This window comes from Echinococcus granulosus, assembly GCF_000524195.1.
Source record: "Echinococcus granulosus chromosome Unknown EG_S00016, whole genome shotgun sequence".
Classification (NCBI taxonomy): Eukaryota; Metazoa; Platyhelminthes; class Cestoda; order Cyclophyllidea; family Taeniidae; genus Echinococcus; species Echinococcus granulosus.
In genome coordinates, this window is record NW_020170396.1 from 1,293,907 (window position 1) to 1,313,199 (window position 19,293).

The following is a 19,293-nucleotide window of genomic DNA, read 5'->3' on the forward strand; positions in this document are numbered from 1 at the left end:
AGTTCTAGGACCAATTAGCAGATTAATCTGCCCCAAACGGTATTGGTAAAAGCAGTGTAGAAGTATTCTCGAGGAGTCATTGGTAAAAACGGTTCAGGCTTACCCATGGATTGCGTGGTTCGTCCGTATCGTAAGCGGGCTATCTAGAATGGAATGAAACATCATTTGTTTGTTCAAAGCGAAAGCTATCAAGCTCATGAGCCAAACATAGCGTATCTTAATGGAAATGATACCTGTTCAAGGTGATACTTGCGTGCGATCTCCGTCCGATTCATATTTATAGCAAATGGGGCCAAAGTGAGCGTGATTACGTACATTCTATTGGCTCTCAGTCGGAGCCAATGGGCAAGAGGCACCTGACACACGTAGTAATGGTGACTACGCATAACCCTCAAAACGGCTGCAGCGACGATGACGATGCCGAGAGGAGAGGCCTAGCATGGCCTAGCCTAGCCTGGCGTCTGAAGGGCAAGGCGCCGCGAAAGCAGGGCGCACTTATGTACGCCTGCCTGCCGGTGAAATACTCTCCAATTGCACACACGCACACACACACACATGCATACTGCAGTGTACACCTGACGGCGCCGCTGGCCTATGCGAACGGCGTCAGAGCCATATGGGCGCACAAGCGATGAGTGTAGTGGTAGTGCGTCGTCGCACGAAACCTTCATGCAGTAGTGCGCGTGGATGGTTGGCTGGGTGGTTGGTTGGTTGATTGGTTGGTTGACGGTTTTATACTCTCGGGCGACTATGGGAGAGAGGGTGAGTTGGGAGGGAAGAGGGGGACAAGGATGAGTTTCTAGGGGGAAAGGGTTTGGCGTCGCTAGTTGTTGGGCGCCAACCTCTCCCTCAAGCAGGTTTGAGGAGAAAAAGTTTTTTTTCTCCTATACTTGCAGCGACGCCGGGACTATATCGGGAGGCAGCTGAAAGTTTGTGCCAAAATGCAGGTAGATAAATTGCGCCTCATTGTATTGTCTTTAGATGAAGCAGAAACGTCCCAATGTGTCTCTATCCTTATCGCACAATCGCGGATGCTCATCTTGGTAATAAAACTAGGTGCGCAGCTGTCAACTGGTTTGACTCCACTTTATAAACGAGTTTCAGGAAAAGCAAAATTTCGCCAACGGAAGTTCGTATGAAAGTCAAGAAGGTGTTTTAACAACCGTATTTGCGTTGGTAAGCAAGAGCTTTCGGTAATATGTTGCTTCGAAATAGATACAGATTAAGTTCCTTTTGTCGAGGCAAAATGTTAATCTGGGCGAAGAGTAATGTCGAATGGCCAGGGAACAAGTTCATACCTGGTAGCACCTACCTCACAAAGCATACTGAAGTGTTTATTCGTGGATTATTGCCTGAGATTTCAGCAAAATGCGACATCAGGTGAGGTAAGTGTTTTCTAGTCACTTCGGTTCTGCCGCTTGTGATTGTTGAATCAGTCGCCTACTTTAAGATGAATGCTGAAATAAACTTCTCCAAGTATTCCAAAAACACCAAATCCCTCCTAGTCTCAACGCCAAAATTTGCAGAAATATCCTGGTTCAACAATACATGTGTAATTAAGACAATTTACTGGAATAATGTCTACGAATTTCTCGATTTTAGTAGGACAAGCATGCGTCGAAATGCTGTGTGAAGTCTTTTAATATCCGTTTGGGTATCGCTATAGCTCATTTGGCGTCATTGCACCCAAGGATAGTGAGAAGTCAGATAAATTTGAGCGTCATCTTAATGTAACAGCGTAAATTGTTTGATGCCTGAAATAAAAAAAATCACTTAAGGTGGCATTGTGTGGCCCAGCGAAGTTAAATCGAACCTCTCGGTGTGCAAAAAACGGTGGCACCGACGCCACCTTATGGCCATGGACTATGTGACCCAAGCAGGCGCCGTGTCTAAGCCTGCAAACAGTACACACGGAAGTAACAAGAAGCGCAGGCTTTTCAAACCAGGGGGTCGAATGTAGCTCGTCTGCAGCCTTGGCTGGTCTGCGACACCGGCCGAGATATCAGCTCTCCGTTCATACCTTTGCTGGTTCGCAACTTTACTAAACAACGGTGGAGGCCCGTGGAACCACTTCGTGATAGAATTCGACTCCACCGTGTTTTGTCCTACGCACCCAATGTCATGTTATGTTGTCTTAGTAAGATATCAGTTTGCTTAGCAGTTATCTCTTCTGAATATGCGCATAGAACCGATGGTTCTGGTGCACAAAGTGTTGTGGGAAAGGCAGACGTTGATTACAAATAAACAATTTTCCTAAGGCGCCTTTCATTTAATAATTTTTGAGAGGCCGATTATATCACAGCAGTCCACTGCAATGAGCAGCGGGTCGTCAGCATTTGCTCGATATTTTCCTTCCTTATGACTTATTCCCTGTAATACCAAAGGTTGCATAAATTTGATGGTTAAAAATACAGCTTATTCGGCTTGTTGTCAAGTCAATCTAGCCGAATGAGAAAGCATTGTACGCAGGCCAATGCTTTCAGAATTTCATTGAAAAACGATATTGAACATTAGGAGGATGCTGAGGAAGAGAGAAAATTTTAGATGTCCCACCTAATGCAACAACACTTACAAAGGAATAGGAAAGGAAAGCCAATGAACGACTTGAGGTATAATGCGAAGTTCATGAGGCCATTTAAAGAGGTACCGATTGGAGTGGATAGAAGGAGATTTGGGAGCGACAGAGAGAAGGAGTAAGAGGGTTAGATGGGACGATTACTTAAATCACCATTTGGTTTGCACCTCTCCAACACCACTTCCCATTCGTTTCTCATTTTCGCAGTTACGAATGGCGCCAAAGGCTGTCAGGAGGCAGGCCGAATCAGCTGTTCCTACACCCAGTGGCGCCGGTTTCAAACCAACCCCTCCACATACACAAAAGCGTCGCCTGACACATTGGGTGTCCTCGGCCGAGCGGGCGGGAGGGCAGGCAAGCCAGCAGGCAGGAGAGGAGGGAGGCTGGGGCAATAGTGGTGGTGGGGGAGGGTGGAGCCTTCTCCCCACTGATCGATTGCCCCCACTGGCGCCAGTGTAAAGTGACTTTTTTAAAAGTAATTAATACAAACACATCGCCGCATATTCCCTGCACTTCAGTTGGAACTGATCGGACGTTCGCCCTGGACAGACTATTCCTCACGTCATTTTGAGATTAAAGCACAGTGGCACTCGTGAACACAATGGAACTGACGCCTTGAAAAATATACCAGTCAACAACTACCGAATGACAGAGTTTTGGATTGATTCTGTTGTTGACTTTTCATCTCCTGGTCACTGGTAGATAATCCTACATCCTGATCCCACCTTACAAAGACATCTTCACTTCTCTTCCGATTGCTCACACGAGAAGAAAGTTGACAATGATGCCATATAGTGTGTGGCAGCTTTGAGTAAATAACTATGGAAACTTGTGGCAGTATTACACCTTTATATTTCATGGGACTTAATTAGACACTATCGTAGGCATTACATTTACATTACACTGCCACTTTTCCACTTTTATACTGCTAAGGTAAATATCTCAATTGGATTACCGACATAAACACCTAGTGGCCACAAGGCAATTTTGGTGGAGCATACTCCTAAGCCCGGGTAGGTAAATTCGACAGAAGTGAATTGTAAAGGGAAAGCATGAAATATTTCAAGGGAGGCAATTTCATTTATTTGGGTCATTGTAAATTTCCTAGGCTATCCGATCAGATTTCGGTGATGACTTCCCATTTAAAAAAGAGGACCTTGATTTTGTGATTCGCCTTTTTAATGTGATGTCGCGTAATCACGAGTGGCTATTAACATTAATTCCCGAGGTTAATCCAATGGCTCACTTGGTCTGTTCAAAACAACCATGCATACGCAAAGACGGATTAGAGTGATGTACGGATACAAAGCCTGTGTCTCATTTGCATTATTTAGTTAAATTTTAAAGTGGAACCGTAATGTGGGGGAAAATAAATAAACCCACACTTGCATACTTCTTTTTAAAAGGGCAAGTAATGTCAATTCTGCAGCCACAAGGTCTTATTTAGCACTTACAAAAAGTAGGATCAATCTCTCAATAAATTAAGGGAGAAGGCGTTGCAGTCGCCAACGCGCCTAATCGCTAACATAAGATAAAAGAGAGAAGAATATGAAGGGGACAGAGCGAGAACAAAAAAAGTGGAAACAGAGGGTGCAATCCATTCCGCCTCCGCAGCGCTTATCACATACATCCACAACGTGTTTGGCACCAGACAAATTAGCTGGTGGTGGTGATGGTGCAAGGGTACGCCTTAGATTTGGTGTTTTTGTTACTGCTTCTGTTACTACTCCTGTTCCTGGTGTCGTCGTCGTCGTTGTCGTTGTCGGAGTTGTTGTTGTTGCTTCTAATTGCCGTCAATTATGGATGCATGCATTCACACACACACGCGTACAGGCAGCCAGAGAGAGTGAGATGGAGAGGGGGATCGGTAAGGCGGCTTTTGTGAGCCTGCTCCTTCTATCCCCTGCCCAAGGCCTAATTGTGCTGACGCCAGGCCTGAGACGACGCCACTTCCGCAATAAGTGGCAAGTTGAATGGAGTGTGAGGAGGACAATAAGGAGAACTTTTTGATGCAGCCATAAAAGCTTCGTAGGTTGTCTTAATGCTTCTAATCTTAACGAGACAGAGTGTACATCCACTCGAAGGAGTAAAGCCATTTAGCGTTTGGATTTTTAACCAAAATTGATCTGATTTGGGAGTAGAGGGAGGAGATGATAACTACTACTTCTAAGCACATGGTGCACGATGGTACTTGAGGAACTCTCTCTCAATTTTGGGTTGCTACCTGCTTGAGAGGAACAAGAGTGAACATTTTTTTCTGCCACTAAAGTGGCTGGATTGCCATAATCCAGGTCGAATGTGAATGGAAGGAGGCATGCCCCTGACTCGAGAGAAAGTGTGTTGCTGCCAGGATGTTGGGACAACAAATGTTAAAATTGGCTGCGCTCGTCAGTCATGACGCCTACCCAAATGGTAATCATCTGAGTAAGCCAAATAGCTATTTCGAATTGGTCAAGTTTTTAAATGAATGAAGAGGTAAAAAAATGTGCAAATAGTCTGTGAACCAAACCTTACAAAATTTTACTGAGCGGGGACGACTGGTACTAATAATTAAAATGGAAAATATCCTTAAAATGACGCAGATTGGGGGAAAATACCCCACAACTTTGGTTATCATCTATTGTTGATGTAATGCAAGGTACTTCATAAAAAGGTATTTGAAATGGAGTGATTGACCTTGCCCAATCCTGGTTAATGATTTTAAGTTGAAACGTCACAAATAAAAATGGCGGATTTAGCTGACTCCCATTCCGGTTGTGGTTGGTAATGGAATATTACTTCATTTCTACACTGGCCCTTACATAGTGGGTCATCACCCATTGATGCTCTCACTTAATACACCAGTGGACCATTCACTGCCCTGCAGAGTTCAACAAAATCTTCACGAATTACCGGTAGTGGAAAGGAAGTTTGATGAATTTACAAAGGGAGTCAGGTGAACTCGCAGAAGAAGTGAAAATCTCTCCAGTAGGTTAAGTAAATACATATCTCTTCAAATGAAGGGAGCTTCATCCCGATCCCATTTGCGGTACCCGAATTTATGCAACAGCTCAAAGGGATTGAATAAAAAAATGCCAATTTTACAACCTTTGTTTTTATTATTTTCAGCTAAAAATCTTGAGCTTTAAATACAGTGGAAACCATGCTGCAGGATTCCATAGGCAATCGTGGTACATATTCGCATTAATTTGAAATGGGAGTTAATGAAAAAGAAGAAAAAAACGAAAAAATCTTCAACGCACCTGGGCTTTTCGTACCCCTCACCGAGTTGGCATGATTGCTGTGCTGAAATGGATCCATCACCTTGTGCCGAATGGAGCTGTCCCTCATTGGTTGACCTGAAGGAATTGTAGCACAGCGCGGCACAGCGTCGGCTCGGCTTGGCGTAGGCGCGCATTAGCGGACAGGCGCCATCCGCAGAACCGACGCAGTGCCGACGACGTCTGTGCACGTTGAAGGCCCACGATTGAAAATGTGAGTCCATTCGCATGTGTGTGTATGTGTTGGTGGTGGGTGCAAAGGCGTTTTCATGAAACCCATGGTGCCAGCACTGTTTTAGCCTCCTTTCCTCAACTGGTCAAAGTCTACTAAATATGTGAGTGGAGATGCTGCCTGCCAACCAAAAACCCACCATCGGGTCATGTTATTCCACCCTCCCCCTCTTTCTGTCGAAATTTTTGCAAAGCGCAGTGCAGGGCGGGTCACGAGACTTTAAATCCCAACTGGACAGAACTAAAATGCAATTTCGTGACACATCCACATTTCAACAAGCCTAACAGTCAAGTTCACTGGCCTCTGAGAGTGATCGTCATGATGAGATCACTAGGATGTTCGATAAACAGGATTTCATTTTGGATTAACAAAGGCTTGTGCTAAACTTCTTCGGTGGATTTCGGCATTTTTACAAATGAGGGACCAGTACACGCGGCCCGTTTGCGGTTAAACGAATGCAACAATACGACTCGTTCAAAACGTTCCTTCTCTCAAATGGGATCACAGCTAAATATCAAGTAGGATTTTGAAGAAGCCTATATAGTAAAAAACTGAATGGTTATGAAGAGGCACAATTTCACTCGTGACATTCACGAATTATTTCGCACCTAAGAGGCCAAACTGTTGAATAAATGACATGACAACCAATTAGCATTACAAAGAAGCTATGTTAAATATTTGTAAAAATACTTAAAATACTCCTTGATCTTATGGCTAGCAGAACCCAAAATAGTGTAATAAGTTATTTGTTTGGTTAACTTCCCGCTTTTGTAATGGACCATTTAAGGGCTCCGTCATTGTACCCCCACCGGGCGGCCTAATATCCGGGCCATGTCAGTAGCTCCCAAGTCTTGTGTAGATCAAAAAACATAGTCTTCCGATGCATTACCTATCTTTTCATTTTTTGAGAAGTTTTGGGGCGCTGTAATAGCTTAATTTGTAAACTGTACATAGTTGTCTAATCAATTAACTCACTGAACGGCCAAACCGATTGACGGAAAGGAGCGGTAGAAACTGACATGGTTCTAGGACCCCACTTTTAACAACTTTTTCACCACTTTGGTTACCGCTTCTCAAACAAAAGCTACTGGCTAATCCATGATCGGTTAGAGGTGTAACTGCACTGATTTCAACATCAAGTTCCATAATGGGCAGTGTGACGTCCCAAGTTCTTCCTGAAGGGGAAAGAAGTCGTAATACTCGGATGGAAAAGGCATTACCGATGCATAAAGGGGCTGGGGGAGGGAATCACTACTGGCACGACCCAAGGCCATGCCGCTGAGCGGAGATGCAAAAGTGGAGCCTCAAGTGTTTGCAAAACCAACACGAGAGTTAAACACCTAATCAAAGTGTTACAGGCATCAAGGAACGGGACTTATTAGAGAACCAGGCAGTTGGCCTGCGCCGCGTAGTAGGCAAGTAACCTAAACAACATGGGGTGTCCATTGCTTTGATGAACATGGTGGTTGGCGCCTAAGCTCACTATTATATCTTAAAGTTTACAAATACTCAACAAATAGGAGGGAAGATATGACAGTAATTCTTTAATGAATGTTGGCTCTTCTTTGATCTTGGCCAAAAAGTGACAGTGTATCTTGACGACGCGAGCACAAGAGTATACACACTGTGATTTGTAAACCTTGTTTAAAATCGCTGGTCAAATGTCGCACCGTTTCAATGATGTGCGATCCTGCTCCGCGAGCCCACTGTTCGTCGTGATAACTAGAAATCGCTGGGACGCATGCGGTATGGTTCGGATGGAGAGCCTATACTATTTTATACATTTCCCATCGCAAACAATACACGATCATACTGTGAAATGCATTCACTAAGGCTTTTCAAAAGCACGTAAGAGATGAGGCGTTATCATTAGTGGATTCATGCGTTTCGACTTATTACCACACATCATTCGTCTACAGTATTGAGGTGGCATTCAGGTTCTGTCCTTGAAAATGTGGGCAATGGAAATTTCCATCAGCTGAAGGATTAAGCAAGTAACAGTGAATGAATAAACTTACGAGGTCATTTGCAGTGAATTTAACCCCTGCAAAATGTACGCTTGAAACTTTCAGTACCATAGCTTATCTGAGGTACTGTTTATTTGTTGTTTAACTCCCAGTTTTTGTAACGGACCACTTAGAGGCTCAACAAATGTACCTCCACCAGATTGCTTCGTTTCCAGGCCACGTCAGTAGTCCCAATCCCTCCAGTATGTCGACAATACACATTCTGCCCTCTTTCGTCTTCAAGGCCGTCCCGAAACGCTGCAATACTGACGCACGTATCCACATTTAATTTAGAGCGCATTTGCCCATAAGTAAGCGGTGAAAAACTTTAGGGCCTACTGAAAGGTGAAACAGCGTATAAGTGTGGATGCCTGAGGATGCAACTCTACCGCTAGCTAATTTGTCGCTTTTCATGTTGATCAAACTGTCTTTACCATAAAACAATCACTCTCTGTTTTTTTTTCTTTTGAGAACGAAATAAATCACCTCTAGTAGTTAACTAGCAGCAATCTTTTTTAAAGGCCTTTTTATTACTTTGTAAGCGGTTCACATTTGAAAAATGGCAAAGTCGTTGGGGTGATAAAGGCAAACTGATTGATGAATAGTTAAGAATTGCCAAATGCCAAGTGTTGGTGTCAAGTTAATGAAGTGAAGGGTAAAAGACTGGTGTAGAGCAGGAAAACATGAATGATCCCGCTCTCTATAGGGCCATCGTGATTTGATTGTTTACTTACTTTATCATGAATAGGTGGTTAAGTCGGAGATACAGCGTCGTCGTTCGATCCGCATACTTCCTGCTTAAGGCCTCCACAACAGTTTTGCAAAAAAAACCTACCAAGAGCTAAACGGAGGGACCTAATAACCTCTCGCATATGTACAATAATTTGTAAGAAGTATATTTTAGCTCTATTTTCACAGGATAGAATCAAATAAACCACTTGTTGTGGCATTTGTAATCATTATCCATCATTATCCCACTAAAAATTCATGGTTATTTGAATATATTTTTCTGGGTGGCAGATGGGCAGTCAACCTCGTGCCATAGAAGGCGCAATCGGCCCCCGATGAAAGGGATGGAATCTGAATCCCCTTAAAAATTTAATTACTTGTAAAATCTCACACCACTACAGTACGAGATGCCTTACTCTAGCCAATCTTCTCAATGCAGAACTAGAAAGGTAAAGTGCCTTAAATAATACAATACACTTGTTGATTAAAACAATACACTAGTAATAAGTAGGACCATAGACGAGAAGTCTTTCCAAAAGCACGCCCCGCGTGAACTTCGGGAGGAAAGGCATAATGTAAGTAGCGCAAAAGTCGTCTGCGTTATCGTGGGTTTTCAAATGCAGCATACAATTTCTCCCTTAGCACGACATTTTAAAGAATGGAATCATACTGTTTTACTAATACATAATTATTTGATACGTTGGCTGTTAGGTTAACGCTCGGTTTTGATAAAGGGCCGATTGGGTCCTCCACCATAGAACCATCGCCTGGTGGCCTGGAATTTGGAACATACCACTAGCTCCAGTCCCTACTGCAGGTAGACAATATACATTTGACCTAAGTGACATATCTTCCTTCGGCTTCAGGGAAGTCGCATGGCGCCACAACAGGGACAGCGCAAAGCAAACCCCATCTTAAAGTACAACTAGTCTCATTTCTACTGTTGCGTTGGTAAAATTTGACGTGATGGAAGAAGCGCATATGCTATGGATAGGAGAGTCGGTGACGACCCCTAACAGAAGGGCTGAGAATGACGTCTAACCTTCGCAACTACTCCAGTCCCGTGGTTTGCAGGAAAGCTATAAATAATAGGAACGACTTTGGCCGTTAACCGTCAGGTGCAGCCTCCTTGCGCAGTTGCCTAACTTATTTGCATAAAGATATCAATACCTTCCCTTATTCTCGACCAGCCAAACAGAGCCCAGATATACATGACTGGGCAGCCCCACATAATTCATCATTTAGGCCAGTGCTCCCACGACTAGCTGTGGACACACGTGATGGCCAGCACAGTTCTCCGTCCTCGAATCCGGTTCGCATGCAGGAAAACCTGCAGATCCAGGACAATTGCCAAGAGGGATCAGTGACATTGCAGTCAAATATCATCTCAGCTGCACTCGAATTGGATAACTGACACGGTTGGTTCGTGAGTGTTTTTGGTACAGCACCGACTGCGTTATGATGGCTGATGCGAGGGGTTGATTGGCCAAGGGGAGCGCTGAGGAGAGGTGAGAAGAGAAGAGAGGAGACGGACTACGCAACACGGTGACTGTTTATTTTTAGCTCTCAGTTTTGGTAACGGGTCACTTTGTGTACTGGCCATTATAGGTTCGCTGAGTGGGCTGGCCTCTGGGCCATGCCAGTAGCTGTAGGCCCTCCTGCATATTGAATACATACATTCTGTCCGAGTGTTATATCTCTTAGTTCGTCCTCATGAAGGTCACGGGGCGGTACAATTATGTCAATTGTGCTGTGCAAACCCCAAATAAAATGTCAGAATAAAGCTTGTGACAGATTAAAGCAGCAAAATTTTGGCAATCGGGTAATTTAAAGCTGACAGTTTTTTGAATTTGAAATGCGAAATATGCGTATTAAGATAGGCTTATTCAAAAATTAAAGGTAAAACACGAGTACAGAAGTATTGACTAATATATACCAAAAGTCAAGGGGTTGCCAACTTCATGCTGGGCAAATCATTGAGCTGTTGCATTTATCCAATACTTTAAATCCTTGCACAAAGTCCTGTAATTTTTGAACTCCTACGTTATAGCTGGTTACGATCGTTTAAGGCATTTGCAAACCCATATCAAATATAAAAAGGCATTGAAATGACGGATGCTTAGGACAAACTGTTAGCTAATATATTGTGCTACATCCTTAGTTTGTCTATCTCGTAACGTAGCGACTAACTTGGACCATATTTCAAAGTGAAGGTCATACTGGACAATCTATATAATGGCAAAGAAAAAGTTGAAGAATATGACGGAACTGGAGAGAGTAGCACATTTAGAAAAACAGCGGCTGGCAGCCATTGCCGCCGCGAAGAAAAGGAATGACCTGTTACAGCATTACCTAAAAGTTTGGTTTAACAATAATTGCACTATTGTAGAACAAATTAGAAAAAGAAGAAAAAATGACCAAAATAAATACCTTGAAAATTAACCATCAGTGGAGGACGTTACTTCGTGAAGCTAAGTCAGATGAAATGAGGAGGGATTTACAGATACTAAAAAGCACATTTGAGCGAGTTAAAGACAGGTATTACTGCATACACAACTAAATTTTTTCTCTAAAGGAAAAACCAGATACTAAAAACATTGGATACTGAGCTGGCTCAATCAGAGGAGCAGTACATGATGGCTTTGCGCGACCACCTACGCAATTTGGATTTGTTTGTTGGTTCGTACAGTAAAAGCATTGCATTATTATATGAGAAGAAATATTTGAAGCATGTATCTTTACACATCACATACGATTACTACACATTGACACCAATGTTTGTGTTGTTTGCTGCTTTTGGAGAATTTATCCTTGCCTTGTTCAGTTTCGACAGCATTAACCTTAGGGTATTTTGCTACACTTAAGATAGAGCTCAATATTTAATAATTTTTTCTACTCTGTTACATCTTACAATAGTTTGCTGATATTTTTCACCCAAATCAAACAAAAATATTGAGGTATGGTTTTATTTTCAAGAAGTTCAAAATCAGCGCTTGGAACGCATGAAGAACTCGTTTGACGAAGAGCTCGCGATGATGAGAAGAGAATATGATGCGGGTATATTGTAATCACTAATGCACAGCTCAAGCTAGAAAAAATGTATATGGTGACGCGTCATCGACAACAGATAGATGAACTTAAAGACACCTATGTAGCTTTTGACAAATATTTTTCACAAAAGGAGCAAACCGCCAGGAGTGAGTACGGCAGCATCCGAGATGAGATGAAAAACAAGGCATGTGTTTCTAAAAATGCCTCCACTTTCCTACCCTTTTAAGATTCTCCTTATACTTTCCAAATCATACTGGAGTTACTTGGTATATTAACAGAACACCTTTCGAAATTTTGCCTTAGCATCGACAAGTTACAAATGCATTTTTGTAAATCATTTTTTTACGAATCTTTATTGCTACATTTAATGTTGGTGTACTTCATACTTAACATAAGTTCCTCACCTAAATTTTGAACCTCACTTTGTCCAACAAAGATCGGCTTAACTAGAAATTATTTAATCTTTATTGTACATTCCTTATTTGTGGTGATATTATAAGTATCATAAGAATGAGAGTAACGCAAGTTTTATGTTATAAACCGCTGATGTGTGGGCTTAGCCCTTCACTTTTATATCATGCTTTGCCTGGATGGCAGATATCCTCCCTTGCTTATTTTTGCAAGCGATTGCGTAGAATTTGTGATTCACTTTATAAGAGAATGGGCGATCGGCTTGACCTATTATGTGGTTTTATCTAAACCAATTCTTCATGATGGAAAGGGAAAAATGGGAGACAAAATCTCACTTTGAGAAATGCGCTATCGTCGTACTTTTCCAACGGTGAAATTCTTCTCAAACCGCATTATGCTACTAACCAACATAAGTAACATTTGTTAACAGGCGATTGAAAACAAGCATGCTCTGAGGATGACGCTTGAGACGAAGATGAATGCTCTTTGGACAGAATTCACCACACTTAAAACAAATTACCTGAAGGCCACCGAAGAGCGTCGTGCCTACTACGAGGTGCTAAAAAAGCGCAACGATCAATCTCTCAAAGACATTGAGAATCAAATGTCTCACCTGAAAACGGTTAATTTCAAAATTGTCGTAGTTAAAAATCATCTAGGGAAGATCCAGGAAGAATTTAGGGAAAAGAATCGCCTGCTGGGAGATGAGCGCGAGCGTTTGTCAACCCACTTTCTTAATCTAAAACGCCAAATAAATGAACTACGTGACCGTCAACTATTGAAATTGACAAATATGGTCAATGTGAGCAATTCAGTTCACAACGCTATTAGTGAGATGGTCAAACAAGCCAATACAATAATTGGGCTTGGAGAGAAGTGTCGCTACTTGGAATCGGAGGAAGAAAAAGTTCTTCCTTTCTACGTTTCCTGCCTGACGCAGGAGGACGAGAAACAACTTGCTGATGCACGTGATGATGAAGAAGATGCGGAAATTAAAGCAGTACGTGAATCACAGTTTTCTAATTGCATTGACTGTTCAATTTATCTATTTTTACCGTACCTGCCACGACAATGCAACACAAATCTAGTAATCTGATGTGCATTTGGTTATACGATCCCTCTGATTGCATGGTTTGCCCCCAAATTAGGCATTTAAGGTTACATATTTATCTTGAACAAAAATTCAAGCTCATTTCTCTCCTATAGGATTGAGCAAATTTCATGCTAAAACAAATCATTTTGCATTCTACATAAGCGTAAATTCATTAATTGGATCTCTTGAGTTCCGTCAAAAACAAAAAAGTTTAAACTCGCCCACATTGAAACAGAAAATAATCATAAATCCGTCTTACCTATGAACCTGACACGTCTTAATTTAGTCAAATCCCCTGCTCCTGCACCTTATATAAATATTCCAATTTGTCTGTTCTTACGTAGTTGCTAAAGCTTTATGAACCGCTCGACATATTTTGGCGTCGCTTCAGCAAAGTTCAACTCGAAAAGTTGGCTCTGCTCAAAGAGCGTCAAATTCTGGAGGTGGAAAACCGCCATTTGAAGTCTTTGATTGCTCAGTACCTGGAAAACTTGTCCGTTAATGAAAAAATTATGTCGAAACCTAACAGCCTCCTCATCATCAACGGCAAGCACAACCTCACGTAAGTCTTGTTCCAAAACACGCAAGTTTTTTGCCGTAAATTTGTCAGCTGCGCAAAATGACCTCCCAGAGTTATTTGAAAGTGGATTTGTGCTTTTCACTATGCTGCAGAAGTGGTCTGGTATTTATTACAAGCCATTAGATATGGGAAATGAAATGAGAGAAGGCACTGTTTTGAGAAATACTCCCTTCCTGTTTCAGTGTCGATCCCGCCGTGCGGGATGGCAAGAAGCGCCCTGTGGCCACAGTCCAAATGGAAGGTGCTCTGATGGCTAAAGACGGAGTCATTTCGTGTCTAGAACTTTGACTATTGGTTTGGACCAACAGAAAATAAGACAAATCAAGTGCTAATTCTTACTATTTTAATAATTTCACGATCAGACGCATTAAAATAACGGCAAATAGCTCGTTATAATTTCTGGCTCTGGGGTTTAGCACCACAAGCTATTGCTAAAGCAATATTACTGTAGGTATCCCAGACGGATCTCATAGCAGACCACTTTTCAGTCTCATTTCTATCTATTTGAGCAACATAGATCGGTAAGACAATATTGCTAACAATTGGTTGCTTAGGTGTTTATGTTCATTCTTTTAAAAACTGTAGAGGAATGATTTTAACCCCTAATATTTAGCTAATAGAGCCTAATAAGCCTCCTTTACGGGTTATTCGTCTATTTTTTTGGACAAGAAAGTGCATTACATACAGCCATGTTGAGACCGGACTCACGGCGATGTGCCTTAGGCAAATGGATTTCATTCGCTGACGCTTCTGGGTAGCGATTTTGTACGTTTCTTTTTACGTGAATTTGCGTTATCTCTATTGAGTCAAAATAAAACTAGGGAAAATTTCTGCAGTTTGTTTCTTGCCTCCTTTAACAAAAGTCCCTTGCAGCCTCCACGCTTCCGCAGTTCTGAGTGCAAATTCTAATTTTTAATTGTTCGTGTTGTGGCAAGGCTTTGATGCACCTCCCTGTTATTACCATAACAGCAACAAGAACATTCGTAGCACTATTTTTTGTTGCGTTTAAACTACACAACATGATGAATTATAAACATAAATTATGCTAATAAGAAGTATGCGTCTTGCTAATTTCACCAAACTAAGACCCTGCAAATGGGGTTTGTACTCGAGTGCGTCAGTTGATTCAACGTATTATATCCGCATCTGGGTTCTCCAGTTGTCATTATCTATTTTGAGTTCAGTATCCTGACCTCACAGAGGTGTTCCATTATCAAAATAAGGCAGTGAGTCAAATATAACATTGGCGTTCTCAAGGGGCATTTTTTCGTGCCCTGACGAAACTTATTCAAAGCCAGGAGGGGCTCATTTACAAATTATATATCCACCGAAGAACGTGACCGACAGTAATGAGAGCATAGACAACCCATAACCTATTCTTACTAAGCAGTATGCAGCACTATTAGGAGGTTGAGTTGAATAATTCCTTCGATAGACTTAGAGTGCAGCGACTAGTTTTCGATGATACCTTTTTTCAGTATTTCCCACGCATGCTTTGACCTGTAAAATTAACGCAGCAGCTTGTGATAAAAATTCCACGGCTGAATGGGAGTGCAGGCAGCTCAAATTAATATTTAAAAGTGCTGAAGTATATATTAACACGTAAGCGGGCTATACAAACTACAAATGGGCGGGAACCTGCCGACTTCCCCATGGCAGCGGAGTAACCGAGAGCAGCGGTAGATCGACCCAAATGACTAGCGCCGCGAGGAAGCAGGCAATAATGGCCATGAAAAAGGACCACGTCTTTGTGATCATAGTAGTGAATACGAGGACGGCAATGCTCAGTGCTACCACACCCACATAGAGCGTGATGTAGAAGGCCAGGAGCATGGGCCCCACAGTGTCCGGATAGATGGTCCAGTAGATGCCGAGGAAGAAGGCAAGACCCGTGCCGATGCAGCCAATGATCAGAAGAGCTCCCACTGCTGCACACAACTGCTCCCAGTGCAAATTCTGTGAGGCGAAAAGACTCTTTCCTTGCCAGTACGGCGTCCCCACAGCAATTGCTGAGAGGATGAAAGCGAGGCCCAAGAGGACCACTGGCAGACGACTAACCTCCACCAACTTTCGTGCCATATCGGTGTGTGTGTGTGTGTGTGTAAGTGTTCGTTTTTCTCTCTGCCTGTGTGTATGCACGGGTGAGTGAGTAGTTAAGTTTGTGTTTCTGTTTGGTGAAGGACCACACCACGAAATGCTGGTTATTCACACTGACGATGGCGGGAGGCTGATTGGTCCGTGTGAAGGCACGAGCGTGTGGACTCGCATGGGTTCAATAATCGTGTCAGATAGCACTCGTGTGAGAGACTGACATTTCTGCGCAGTGTAGGTCTCCTTCCAAAACTCGTGAAAATTTGTATTAAAATGTAGTATAATTTATTCACAGACTTTATGTTAAAGATTGGCTTTGACAGGTGCCTCGCTTCTAAGCAATGTTCGTAGATTTTACCTAAGTTTTTTTGCATATCTGAGTGATTGAGGAGAAAAAGAGTTTTTAGTGGCAAACAACTCAAAAAATATCCACGATGTCGATGACGGGGAACTTCTACTTTTTTAAACCAGCCATTGTTTGAGCTTTATTAAGCCTGATCTAACTTGAAGTGAAGATTTATCTGATGAAGGGTAGCTTAGTGGTCAACATCTCATTAGGATCAGTAAGCAAATGGATTTCGGGTTTTAGAGTAGTAGTACGGAAAGCCTAAGATCAACTTCTTCCATGCCCTGTGATTCAAGACATGTAAATCGGTTCGGAGTCGTTCTACGACATTCAATGCCAGCTCTAGCCATTGTACCTCCTATTGTGTACATTGAGGAAGGTGATGTTCTCATTTCACATCGCACAGAGAAGCCTATAAATCCTAATATCAGCAAGGCTAGCCTTGGATTTTAGTGGACATGATCTCATCAATTTAACCGATTCTTGCATACATTTACGTTTAAGAAGAATATGTGTCTAAGGTTAAATCAATTTAAAAGCATTAAATATCAACTGAAATAATCCCAAACACATCCACTCGATCTGCACTCTTCCTTTTCATCTTTTTACCATCGTTATTTTTCAGTCTTCGACATCAGCTCCTATTGACCCACTGCTATTGGACTCTGTCTAGGTCCCATCAACACCAGTTGCTATGGCGCCAGTCGCTCAAATCACTTCGTCACTGCTGCTGGGCTTCGCGCTCTGCTTCATGGTGCTGGCGGTGTGCTTAAACCATTGGGCCGGTGGCAACCTCCTTCACTACGGGGAGTCGCAGGGTGCAACGACGGCGTGGGCCTGTGCAGCCCTCCTAATCACCGGCGTGGTGCTTTGGACCGCCGCTTTCATACTCGGCCTCGTGCGCTTCTGCAGCCACGAGGATCTGATCGGTCAGCGGGGCGTGGGATTCTACTATCTCCTCACCCTTTACTTTGGCACTGCACTCAGCATCATCGGGGTGTTGGTATACGTCGCCATCCTGGGTGAGGACTGGTCCTACCTCCTCGCCGTCACCTCATGGACCTCTAGCTTCGTCGTCTCCGTCATGGCGGTCACTACTTGTCGGTGTGGTGCCAAGCGCCCATAAGATTTGGTTTACTTCTGTTTTGTGCATATTCTGGAGAAAATATACTACCTAAAAGTAAACCTTATCCACTTCCTTCGTGGCAACAAAATGTGTGGATTTGGTGGGTACAGAGCATGAAGGATCAGAAGCATTATCAGCAATCCTTTATGATTACTTCAGAATTATCCATTTGAGCTTTGGTATTGAACTCAAACAAAGCTTTCAGTGTGTTCCTCAAGTGTTTAGTAGAGGAACTGTTTTTGACAACGATATATTTTGAAACTACTAGGGAGCTTGAATTCGGGCGTACCTTATTTCCTAAGACTCCGAAACTGCATAAGTGCATGTGGGCACAACAGACAAATGGCAGTTGTCGGTAGGCAAGAGGAGGGGCATGATAGCTGTGTGGTCTTCACGACACACCAAGACACGATGCGTCAAATTCTCGCCTATTCAGCCAGCACTGAACCCAGAAATGTTGCCACATTAAACAAATCAAATATAGTACAACAATGTTAAGATAGTTACTAAGTTTTTACTAGTAACACAAACATTTTAAAAGTATACTATCAATACGCGAGGATTTAGGCTTGGCTATACCTATTTGCTTGGGTTTTCCCCACTTCTTTGCATTTATTTAAACACAACTGCTACCGATTAGTGAACGTAATAGTTATTGTGTAAAAAAATTGGCGAATAGTTAGGGTTTAGAACTAATTTTTTTTGGATGAACTGTTAAGACAAAGGGCCCCTCTCAGATAAGAGATAATAACGATTCTTTACAAAGCAAAAACATCAAAAATGGTGTGAAAATACAAAGTACTGCTACAGAGGATATAATAGTCAAAAACATCCATACCCATCAACGCCTTCGACGTCCGTTTTGATGTGCTCTACTTTATTTAAAACGGTTAAATTAATGCAATACCAGTGCTAGTCTTTTCCACATGAGTAATTTGCTAGTTAATTTCATTGGAGGCATATTTCTTGAATTTTGGCTTATTCCATTAACACGAAATAACCACCTCGAGATGAGGAAAGAAATAGGCTACTTTAATAGCTCTGCTTGTTATTCAGTAAGTGCGTTTCATCACGTTGTCAAGTGATAAAAATTAAATATGAAAAAGTTAGCAGTTTCCACAATTTAGTAACTTTAAAGTTAACAGTGGGTTGGTTTTTCACGGAGATATCGAGCTTTATGCATTCATGGGATGCACGGGATAAGTTGCACGCACGTTTCTCTTTCGACGCCGACAGTTTAATGGTTTGCCTTCCACATTTTCAAAGTTCATTTGGCGTACTCGAGGTAGACGAATACAGTAAAGCCGGGTTGCTAGACCACAACTAGACACGATAAAGCGCTAACCAAAAGTCCCGCCAACATTACAAATTGTGTTTAAGGGGCTGTAGCAGTAGGTCGTAAACTGAAATAAAAAGCCTAAAATGCATTGCAAAGTCTCAATTTTGCTTTAACTTAAGTGCCAAACTAACCGATTGGAGGACTTGAAAGAAGGATTACCTAATTCACATTTCGTGGATTCTTCGATCACTCACGGTAGGGCCACTTATCTGTATCCGAGGCACTTTACCACATGGAATGAGATCCTGGTAAGACTTGGCCTATTCAACAAATTGTCTCTAAATTCAATATTTCGGTTTTAACATGTATGTTTTGACAATTCAAGGAGAAGTTTATTATCAATGGCATTTTGATATACTACTAGGGCTGGAAGGAGTATACGAAATTCCAGTGCAATACGATGAATCCTGGCTTCGGCGAAAGGCAACATTGTGTTTTGGTCATCGTCAGACCC

The 19,293-nt window shown here is 42.3% G+C and overlaps 5 protein-coding genes across 5 annotated transcripts; 3 read left to right on the forward strand and 2 right to left on the reverse strand. All coding sequences in view use genetic code 11, as the record gives it.

Moving 5' to 3' along the window:
- Positions 1-371: 371 nt before the first annotated feature.
- On the forward strand, positions 372-3,034 carry EGR_03261 (hypothetical protein; the record flags this gene model as incomplete). Its single annotated transcript, XM_024492510.1, has 4 exons — positions 372-515; positions 569-706; positions 897-947; positions 2,783-3,034. The coding sequence occupies 4 exons, from the start codon at positions 372-374 to the stop codon at positions 3,032-3,034; spliced, it is 585 nt and encodes a 194-aa protein (XP_024353184.1).
- A 1,197-nt stretch (positions 3,035-4,231) lies between these two features.
- Positions 4,232-6,065, reverse strand: EGR_03262 (hypothetical protein; the record flags this gene model as incomplete). The annotated part of the gene is made up of 2 exons (XM_024492511.1): positions 4,232-4,358; positions 5,818-6,065. The coding sequence occupies 2 exons, from the start codon at positions 6,063-6,065 to the stop codon at positions 4,232-4,234; spliced, it is 375 nt and encodes a 124-aa protein (XP_024353185.1).
- Positions 6,066-11,037: 4,972 nt separating this feature from the next.
- EGR_03263 (Coiled-coil domain-containing protein 65) lies at positions 11,038-14,225 on the forward strand (the record flags this gene model as incomplete). The annotated part of the gene is made up of 8 exons (XM_024492512.1): positions 11,038-11,160; positions 11,192-11,340; positions 11,378-11,481; positions 11,779-11,859; positions 11,895-12,043; positions 12,695-13,264; positions 13,702-13,919; positions 14,120-14,225. The coding sequence occupies 8 exons, from the start codon at positions 11,038-11,040 to the stop codon at positions 14,223-14,225; spliced, it is 1,500 nt and encodes a 499-aa protein (XP_024353186.1).
- Positions 14,226-15,557: 1,332 nt separating this feature from the next.
- Positions 15,558-16,016, reverse strand: EGR_03264 (neutral sphingomyelinase; the record flags this gene model as incomplete). Its single annotated transcript, XM_024492513.1, has 1 exon — positions 15,558-16,016. One exon carries the CDS (start codon positions 16,014-16,016, stop codon positions 15,558-15,560), a length of 459 nt encoding a protein of 152 aa, XP_024353187.1.
- A 1,052-nt stretch (positions 16,017-17,068) lies between these two features.
- On the forward strand, positions 17,069-17,500 carry EGR_03265 (hypothetical protein; the record flags this gene model as incomplete). Its single annotated transcript, XM_024492514.1, has 1 exon — positions 17,069-17,500. The coding sequence occupies one exon, from the start codon at positions 17,069-17,071 to the stop codon at positions 17,498-17,500; it is 432 nt and encodes a 143-aa protein (XP_024353188.1).
- Positions 17,501-19,293: the final 1,793 nt, after the last annotated feature.